The sequence below is a fragment of the Eptatretus burgeri genome, chromosome 7 (genome assembly GCF_056783735.1).
Source record: "Eptatretus burgeri isolate ZD-2024b chromosome 7, Ebu_testis_v1, whole genome shotgun sequence".
NCBI lineage: Eukaryota > Metazoa > Chordata > Myxini > Myxiniformes > Myxinidae > Eptatretus > Eptatretus burgeri.
This window is the reverse complement of record NC_140967.1, coordinates 13329569-13340448: the sequence shown is the minus strand read 5'-3', so window position 1 is coordinate 13340448 and position 10880 is coordinate 13329569. Positions and strand designations below refer to the sequence as shown.

General features: G+C 46.0%; 1 protein-coding gene across 2 annotated transcripts in view; it reads right to left on the bottom strand.

The window, feature by feature from the left end:
- The window catches only part of LOC147022703 (uncharacterized), a 156279-nt gene that overhangs the window by 99371 nt on the left and 46028 nt on the right, over positions 1 to 10880 (bottom strand). For both annotated transcript variants that reach the window (XM_085887484.1, XM_085887485.1), the window contains exon 5: positions 4153 to 4289. In XM_085887484.1, coding sequence (XP_085743610.1) covers positions 4153 to 4289 — 137 coding nt within the window. The remainder of the gene's footprint in view (positions 1 to 4152; positions 4290 to 10880) is intronic.

Genomic DNA, 10880 nt, shown 5'->3' with positions numbered 1-10880 from the left:
TCGTCTCTTCTATCCCAGAGACAAAGGAAGCACATGTATTTCGTGTAGCCTGACTGCAGCCCTAACAACAGCGCCACCACTTTCAAGTCTCCGCAGATGTGCAAGTTGAAGTCATTGTACTTGATCAAGCAGCTGCCGCATAGTCTCATAGGTCTCTGTCATGCCGAACGTGTGAGCCAGTGGGACTGATGGTTTCTCGTTGCCATTGTGGAGCAAAACAGCCTTCAAGCTGTTCTTCCCCGAGTCGATGAAGAGGCGCCAGTCTGCAGGATCGTGATCACACCCAAGTTCTTTCAACAGACCGTTGATGTCACTGCAGAATGTCATCGTGTCTTCCATCTCAAAGAACTCAGCCATGTCTCTGTGACGTGCTCTGAACAAGGATATCTTGGTGTTAGGTTCAAGTAGATTCCACTGCTGCAGCCTTGATCCAAGCAGCTCTGCCTTCGCCTTTGACAGCGAGAGATCTCTTACAAGATCATTTAAGTCTCCCTGGTTCAGAAGGTGTGATTCTTGAGTGTCGGGTTCAAAAGGTTCATCATCACCATCCTCTTCACCACTGCTTACAGCTATGTTCTGATCAGCTGGAGGTGTTAGAACGGGGTTCTCGTCATCATGAGGCACAGGTTTACGAGCAGAGACGCAGTCAGCGTACTTGATGTGACCTTTATTCTTCTTGTTGAAGCCGGCGATGCTTGTGCAGCAGAAATAACAATCATCATGATGATTCTGCGGCTCACGCCATATCATGGGCACCGCAAATGGCATGCTCGCGCGCTTGCCCACCAACCACTGAGTCAAGGTTGTGTGACAGCTTGTGCAGCAGATGTGTGGTGCCCAGCTCTGTTCTTGGTCCCCCACCTTACACCCGAAGTAGTGAAAGTAGGCGGCCTTCATTTTCACTGCTGTAGATATACTTCGCTGTTGATCTTTTTTGGTATACCGACCACAGACATAACAGAAGTTGTCAGGATGATTGGTACAGGAATGCCTACTCATCTTTATCTGAAAGAAAGAAATAAAACACAAGTTAACAACAATTGTACGAAATAGACATGTTGAAGACATATGTAAATTTCATTGAAATCCTGACTTCTCGGCAATGGGAATATTTCTGTTCCTGAAAATCCTGACGTGATACAGCAAAACGGTTATGATTTTTGAAATCAGCGTACCCAAATTAGTCTTAATCACTTTACACATCTCCAGTAAAAAAAAAATTTGAAATTTGTTGTTCAGTGAAATAGGAATGTCTCAGGGTGATGTGCTACTCTATATGCATACTGCTGAGGATGAAAGACGTAATGTTGAATGATAAAATCAGATAACTTCTGATGCAGCCTGTTCAATTAACTTGCAGAGAAATGGCAAATTTGAGACAGGCCTCCAGTTACTTAATTCTTTCTTGTCCAAATAAGGCTTCCTCAAAACTTGAGTAATGTCAGAAGATCTCAGAGTTCCAGGAACAGCACCAGTCGACAACGACAAATTGACAATTTGTGACAGCAGAGGAAGAACAAGAGGGAGATGTCTCTTCATGAGCCAGGTTGGCATTGTGTGGGTCAAACACAGGTCTTTGAAGGACATGTCCTAATATTTATCCTCAATTAAACCTCATTTGCAGAAACAAAGTGAATGAAACTACAATCATTGCATGAATAAAATCCACCAGTGTGGGACTCAAACTTGATGTTGATTGGGTGACTTGGGTATTCTTCATATTTCCCCTCATCTTATCTACTTTACTGACAAAATTATGCAAAAAGTCATTTGCTAGATTCAATGGATCATTAGATTCAGGAATAACTTTACTTCCAGCTGTTATTCATTTGCATTCTTGTACATGTCCTTGGTATGACAATTGGAGTTTGGTTTTTTTCATCTTAATAATCATTCTTGGCAGCCAAAACAGTCTCACTCACATTATATTAGGATTGTTGCTTTCAGTACTTGATTTTGTTCTTACATAATCGTCACTCAGAGTGAAGTTGAGCTTCCTCCACATTGTCATCATACCAGTTAGTTTTGAAACCTCGAGTGCTTCTTCGTCGTTGCAGGAGCATGTACATTCCGAACTTCATACCAGGCTCCATTGTATTACCGGATAAAATAACTTGCATCATCGTCAGAGCTTTCCAGTGTGAATCCCATATTATTCGTGAGATCAATTGAGAACTTTTCCTGATCAATTGTTCTGTACCTTCACAGAGCAAACACATTTTTTGCAAGTGCTGGTCATGCGAAGTTGGTCACACTGAACAGAGAGTTGAAAATTATCATCATGACAACTGTAAGAGAGAGTCACCATCCTTCCCCATCACAAGAGTGAAGGCATGCCCCAAGCGATGTGGAGATCCATGCACCAGTTATTCAAAGTTCAAAGAAGACAAAACTGTTGAACCTTCTCACATCTGGCGTTGAAGGGCAGTAAACATGATGGTTGAAATCACTCATGACAATCAGTCCCACTGTAGGCAGGTCAGTACAGCTGAGTAAATCCTCAAACTCCTCCAGAAAATCTGCCGACTTCAATGAAGCTGACAAGGGAGATCGATACAATTACCAAAAAGTTGACTTCTCACTTGGAGATGAGAGCACTCTTTGAGATAACAGATCCAGTTGATGGTATAACAGTCCTCAGCCTCAGCTTCAAGCTCGATCTGTAAATGGGAGCAAACCCTCCACCATGGCTTTCAGTTTCCATTGAACACGAAGAATCGAAAAACCAGGTGGACATATCTCTCCAAATGGAACATGGGAATCTGTTTTACAGCCATGATTCCATCAAGAAAATAAGGTCAATGTCTTCATCAATTATGATGTCACATGTTAGCTCAGTCTTTGTACAAATCAATTGAAAGTTCACAAACGTGATTTCAAAAGTGCACGATTCGGGCAAAGCAGAAAATGGGCGGGACACAGGGTTGGAGGAGAGGGACCGGAATGCAAGGGGAGAAGGGGCCAGGGTGCAGGGGGAGAAGGGGCCAGGGTGCACAGTTAGAAGAAAGGGGCTGGGATGCAGACAGAGAAGGGATGGGTCAGGATGGAGTTGGGGGAAGGAGAGGGAAGGAGAGAACGCAGTGGGGGGAGGGCCGCAACACAGGAGGGAAGAGAGGGGCCGGCATGCTGGGGAAGTAAAGAGGGGTTGCAGGGAAAGTAAGCAGGATGAGGGAAGTGAAGGAAGCAAGGAGAGGGTGGGGGAGTAATACAAGTAAGGAGGGGGCAGGGCATGGAGGGAACAAGGAGGGGAAGAGGCATGGAGTGGATGAACATGTCATCGGGGGATGCGAAGCAGGGCTTGTGGAGCCTGAGGTTGGTGTAAGGAAACCTTGTTGTGAAGATGACATGGGAGAGAACACTGACATGTGGAAGTTTGTCACTGTTGTCCCACACACAACACAAAAAGGCTTGCATTTAAGGATCCCAAGGGCAGAAAGATGAAGGCAGACATCAACAATGGGATGGCAATGATGATTAAAGGCACAAAGGAAGACAGCGCTGTATTGACATGATAGTGAATGAGGGATGAGTTTACGAATGATGCAGAGTTTGAGAGGGGTTTTAAAACGGAAGCGCACTTTGTCAAATGTCTTTGAAAGCAAGTATGTGAGAAGAGTGAACATTTCAAAGTTGCCGTTGAGAAGGAGAGAGAGGGAGAGAGGGCGAGAGAGGGGGAGAGAGAGGACGAGAGAGGAGTAGAGAGGGCGATAGAGGGAGAGGGAGACAGAGGGAGAGACTGGGAAGATGAAGCAAAAAAGATCAATTTTGTCTTTTTTTCGATTATTATAATAAAAAATTTAAAACAGGATGTCTAAGGCAGGAATTAAAGGAGTGGTGGGGCAACTTAGCTCAATATAGCATAACAATTGTGTATTTTGTGAGGAAAGCACCAAATTTGGCACACGAGGAGCCTAACATATTATGAACAGATTTGGATCTTGGGGCATCTCAAATTCAGCCGCTGATGGCTGTGGCAGCCATTTTCCACTGCCATCAAAAATTTTGCGATGGCCCAATATCCAAATCTGTTCATAATATGATAGGCTACTAGTGTGCCAAATTTGGTGCTTTCCTCACAAAATACACAATTGTGATGCTAAGTTGCCCCACTGGAGGGACAAAATGAAGTACGAAAAGCAAAGCATCACAGACCAGGCTGTCTTGAGCAGAACTCGCGGAAGAACAGATGTCCACCTGGACGCAACCAACGAATCAGGCATCTGGTTAATGCCTCCAGCGTTTCTTCATCCAAATGCATGAACTGGAAGCTGGAAATGATGAGGTCAAACCTGGGTGGAAGTTAAAAAAGCAGAACAGTAGATATTGTGAGGCTTTAGATTTGATGATGCACCATCTGATCCCATATGCATGTTCCCACGGTGAATATAGTCACATTACCAATGAGAGGAGTATTCAGGTCAGGTCAGATATTGGAACATGTGCCAGAACAGCACGTCACTGCGTCCACTTTCCGCCGGTACTCCAGGGGCCTCCATCTGACCATCCCCCAGGCAGATGCCAGGCCCATCCCCATCTCCTTTCGATGCTGGTCAACCTGCTGCAACCATGAGGCACGTGGTCGGCCCATTGGCCCCCTCCACTCACGAGACTCCCTCGCTGAGAGAATCTGGTGAGCAGAGTCAGCGTCAGGACAACGAGCCACATGTCCATACAGCCGCAGCTGACGCTCACGGACTATGCAGGTAACAAATCTCATCAGAGTCTCTCTCAGTAACCGCTCGTTGGACACAAAATCCGAGCAGCGATAGCCAAGGATTCTCCGAAGAGACCTGGTACCAAAGAAATTAAGTCTCCATCTCAGATCTTTGGTCAGAGTCCAAGTCTCGCATCCATAGAGCAAGACTGGAAGCACCAAGGACCTGAAGACTTGGACTTTCGTCCTCAACCCACAGGTACCAGCAATGCCACACCCCATGATCCAGTGAATCCATGACTCACCAGGCCCGACCCAGACGTCTATTGACCTCTGACTCACAGCCAGCAGAGACATGAATATCACTGCCAGGGTAAGTGAATCTCTCCACAGCCTCAACATCCTGACCACAAACAGAAACAGACAGGACAGCAGCATCGACGATGTCATTGAAAGCCTGGATCTTAGTTTTGACCCAAGAAACCCATAATCCCAGCAGCTCCGACTCCTCAATCAGCACCTTGTTTACCTTCAAAAGGATATCTAAAGTCTCCGCAAAGATGACTGCATCTTCTGCAAAATCAAGGTCCGCGTTCTTGACATTCCGAAACGATGCACGGCAGCTTGATCTCACTGACATCCTCCCTAAAATCCAGTCCATACAAGTGCTGAAAAGTGTGGGGGCCAGTACACACCCCTGACGAACTCCAGTAACAACTGGAAATAATTCAGAGATGGTACCACCACATTTCACAGCACTCTCAGTACCAGAGTAGAGTTCAGACATCAGATCGATCAGTTTTGGTGGCACCCCACAAAGACTAAGAATCCTCCGGAGGGCATCCCGATTCACTGAATCGAGCACGTTACAGAGATCAACATCGGCTGCAAGCAGCCCCTGCCGAAACTCTCGTCTGCGTTCGGTGAGGACCCGAAGAGCAAGGATACGGTCAATCGTTGACGTCTTTGGTGTAAAGCCTGACGACTCTGGATGCTGGTGCTCAGGCAGATGGTGGCGAACCCTATCAAGAGTTATCCGAGCAAAGACCTTGCCCGGCACTGAGAGCAGCGTCACCCCTTGGTAGTTGTTGCAGTCTTGGCGATCACCCTTCCCTTTCCAGAGAGGGACAACAAGGCCCCTCTTGCAATCAGTTTAGATGATGCCTGTGTTCCGGGCAGAGCACAAAACTGCATGCAACGACACAAGTGCAGTATTTCCACCAAACTTGGGAAGTTCAGCATGGATGCCACAGATCGCTGGAGCTTTACCCGTTTCAACTGGTTCACCGCAGCCCGTCTTTCCACAAGGTGGACCACAGTTGATTGGAGGTGCAGCAACAGGGATTGTAATACGCCTGACGTCCAACTCGACAGCTGGGGGATCAGCCTGGTACAACCGCTCAAAGTAACCGGCGCAGCGGGCCTTCACTTCAGACTCCTCTGTCAAGAGCCTACCACTCTCTACTCTAACTGCAGTGCTCCGAGGGATGGGCTTGGATGAACGCAATGCGCGAATTCCCATGTAAGCGGGACGAGAATCACCTGTCCACAGGCGATGCTCTACCCCCTCACAGATACCTCGCACATAGGCCTCCTTGTCCACCCTTAGTGCATGTACAGTTTTACGCCTCAGCTCCCTGAACAGCTCAGCTCTGCCAGTCAGCCTGGCCCTGCGACTCTGGTCAATGGTATCCAGTGTCCCTTGAGGGACAAAATTCTTCTTTGCCCTGCGGTGAGCTCCAAGGCATCCAACGGCAACATCAAGGACGGTGGTCTTGAAGGCACTCCACAACTGTTCAGGACCCCCCCCCCCCAAAGCACCCAGACCCCCAAGTGTCCACTCAGCCTGTTTGCAAACTCCTCAGCAACTCTCTCATCCCTGAGCTTGCCAACGTCCAGCTGAGGCTGGGATGGCACCATTCTCCAGGATGTAAGGTGCAGCTTTAGAATTGCTACAACAAGCCGGTGGTCAGTATTGAGGAACTGAGCACTCCGGTAGACCCTGCAGTTCTGGATCATCCTCCAGCAACCATCAACAAGCACATGGTCAATCTCCTTTGCCAACCAAGTCCAGCGATGACCTTGTGGGCGCTGAAACCATGAACCAGCCACCCTAAGTCCCTGACTTCTTGCAAAGTCAAGGAACTTAGTGCTATTCTGGTTCTTATTCCTGACCCATGGGGATCAACACATGTCTCATAACCATCCCTATCAGTTCCAGTCGATGCAATGAAATCCCCCAAGACTAGAAGTGTATCTCCTCTGGGGCACTGATCAACCACAGAATCGAGCGTGGCGTAGAACGCATCCTTCCCGGTGGGATCACTCGCCTCAGTCGGAGCATAGACAGAGACCAGGGAAATGACACCTAATGAGTGACGAATCCTTCATCTCATAATACGCTCGTTGACCGGTGTTACCCCAATTATCATTGGGGTCAGCTTATTGGACACAGCTGCAGCAACTCCCTGGGTATGGTAACCATCAGAGCGACCAGACCATGAGTAGGTGTAACCTCCCGCCATAATCTCTCCACTATCCAGTCTCCAAACCTCAGAGAGTGGTGCAATACCGATGTCCAAACGCTTGAGCTCAGATGATAACAGAGACTGGTGATCATCCTCTCTTAGGGATAGGACATTCCAGGCACCCACCCAAAGGTAGCAGCCTCAGGTTAACTCAAGGAGACCGCCGTCTAGTGGACGACACCTCAGCACCACACCGACACACTCTACCGCAATCTGACCCAGGGGTGTTACCCCGTGGTTTCCCTCCTATCATCAAAGATGATTGCACTGCATTCTTCTCATGTTGTAAGGAGCATTTTTACCTCCACCACTGAAGGTGGACGGAGGTTATGTTTTCACCCCTCTCTGTCTGTTTTTATTTTATGTGCAGGATATCTCAAAATGTTTTCCATGGATTCGGATAAAATTTGGTGGGCAGGTTGGGTGAGTGACAAGGACGAATTGATAAGATTTTTGTGAAGATTCAGATCCGAATTTTTTTCTCGTCATTCTTCACCATTGAGAGATAGGGCCACAAATGATATAATGTGCAACACGATATCTCAAAAAATTATGGATGGATTCCGAAGAAACTTGGAGAGGTTGGGTGTGTGACAATGACGAATTGTTTAGATTTTGGTGAAAATCCAGATCTGGATCTGAGAATTAAAAATATTTTTTCGTGATTCTTCACCATTGACAGATGAGAGAAAAAGTATATATATATATATATATATATATATATATATATATATATATATATATATATATATATATATATATATATATATACACACATCTCGATGTATGGATGTATGTATCCCCCAAGTATATGTGTATAATATAATGTATATCAACATATATATATATATATATATATATATATATATATATATATATATATATATATATATATATATATATATATATATATATATATGTATATATATATATATATATATATATATATATATATATATATATATATATATATATATATATATATATATATATATATATATATATATATGTATATATGTATATATATATATATGTATATATATGTATATATATATATATATATATATATATGTATATGTATATATATATATATATATATGTATATAAAATAATATATATCCGGGCGTAGTGGCGTGCGCCTGTCATCCGGCTTCTCAGAGGCTTGGGTTGGAGGACCGCTTGAGGATGGGAGCTCTGTGCTGGGCCGCGCTATGAGAGGGTGTAGGGCAGCCCAGAATCATGGCGACACCCAATCCATACACCAGTGTTGTAAGAGGCGACCAGGGTTGCGTCAGGAAGGGCATCCGGCATAAAACCAGTGCCAAATCAGTATGCGGATCATAAGGGATGAACCGTTGTGGCGACCCCGAAGGGGAACAGCCGAAATAAGAACAACATTATATACAGTCAACCCCAGTTTCATCGCGGTTCACCTGTCGTGCCCCCGGTTCATCGCGGGTTCTCCCTTGGAACGTAACTAATTTTTCTGCGGATTCCCCCGGTACATCGCGGTAATAATATATAAAATATAAATTATTTAAGCAATAAATTATAACGTGTGGTGCTCGACCAGTCAGTCACACAACGCACGAGACAAAGTTTCGCTTGTGAACTTCGAATATTTTCTACGTTTTTTCTCCAAGCCCCACGATGCCGCCCAAACGCCCTGCACCTTCAAAGGCTTCTGGCAAGGAACCGAAGCGCCAGAGGAAGGTCCTGGGATGCTTCAGGAGAAGGTTAAGGTAAAGGTGCTCGACATATGCTTCGGGAAGGAAAAAGGTTTGCCGCCGTTGGACGAGCAGTGCTCATACGCAGCAACTCAAAACCGACCAGACTCGTCGATCTCCGGCAGCTCAAACCCAATCACTGCCAAACCGACCAGACCAGACTAGTCGATCTCCGGCATCTCAAACCCAATCACTGCCAAACCGACCAGACCAAACTAATCGATCTCCGGCAGCTCAAACCCAATCACTGCCAAACCGACCAGACCAAACTAATCGATCTCCGGCACCTCAAACCCAATCACTGCCAAACCGACCAGACCAGACTAGTCGATCTCAGGCACCTCAAACCCAATCACTCCCAAACCGACAAGACCAGACGGGTCGATTTTTTGGGGAGGCGTCCATTCATCGCGGATTTTCACTTAGCGCGGGGAGGTTGTAACGTAACCCCCGCTAGAAACGGGGGATTCCTGTATATGTATATGTGTATATATATATATATATATATATATATATATATATATATATATATATATATATATATATATATATATATATATATATATATATATATACATACATATCTTAGACTACCCATGAACCCGTTTGGTTCCCATTGTGACAGCAGTTGATTTAAAAAATCATTTCAAGAAAAAAACAAGATAGCTCCAGCGAACTATACCACTGAGGTTGTTTGCATTGATCAAATTCTCCCAAACAGCACTTGATTGAATCGGGAATTGATTTTTTAATAATTTTTACGTTGCCTGATTTTAACGAAACTTGATGCTGCACACCGCAGGAGAAAGTTGAGTAAGATGGCCATAATATTTTTGCGCTATCGTGTACCGTTGTGGCTTTATTTCGGGAACATACGTCCATATACATTTCGACAAGATGAGAGTTTTAGTAACATATACATATATATATATATATATATATATATATATATATATATATATATATATATATATATATATATATATTTATATATATACATATTGCTACAGTGGTGGAAATTCACGGAACACCATTCAGGTTCCCCAAAGATCAGTTATTCCGATAAGTACGTGTTTCAGGTTCGATTCCCCCACCGATGTGTAAAGGGAATTATTTGTGTGCCGGGCTGTGCATCTTTGAGTTAGCCGTTATTCTTTCTCTGTCTTTAATTTTGAAACATCATACCAAAACTCCTCACCATCGACGAGAAACGCTCCCCACCGCCACCACTGCTCAACCCGCCATTATGCGCCGCGGCGCAAACCTAATTTGCATAACCGTATCACAGAGCGACTTCCCCAAAACCCACGGGTGACGTCAAACTTGGGGTTTCCCGCGAGGCTCACCAGGGGTGAAAGGTCGGAGGCGAACAGTGGGCGGAGCCTGGCCTCGGGTTGAAAGATCAAGGGACGGCTCACTCCTGGCCGAGAAATGGCGGAACTTGGGCAGATTTGAAGGAGAGTCGGTCGGTGTCGTGTCACAAGAGTGTCGGAGAAGTGGTTCGTGGTTGTTCGTCGTTGTTCATGGGTCGTTCCCCGGTGGAGATCAGAAGTCAGGAGTCTAGGCTGGTGGGAGCGGCAGCATCGGAGCTTGGAGTAGTTGGAGCCAGCGGCAGCGGCGAAGCGTGGGGGTCCGGGAAGACGGCCCCAATACGGTCACGCGACGCTGAGGAGTGAACGGGTTCTAAAGGAGCATCAACTCTGAAAGAGCAAGAGACCCGTTCGCTCCTCTGAAGCGTCGCCGGCCAGGCTCGCCAGAAAGGGGCAGCGACGAAGCCGGGCCACCGAGGCAGACCAAGCAGCCGTTCAAGCTGCTCGTCAAACCGCCCAAGTGACTGGCGCGTTTGGGATGCACCAGGCCGAACAAAGACACCAAGGGTCGCCGATCCGAAGACCATCGAGTCGTCACCAGGGGCGGCCAGGTAACCTGCCCGGCCTCTTGGAGCCCCTTGGTCAACCAGGCCTCCGAGTT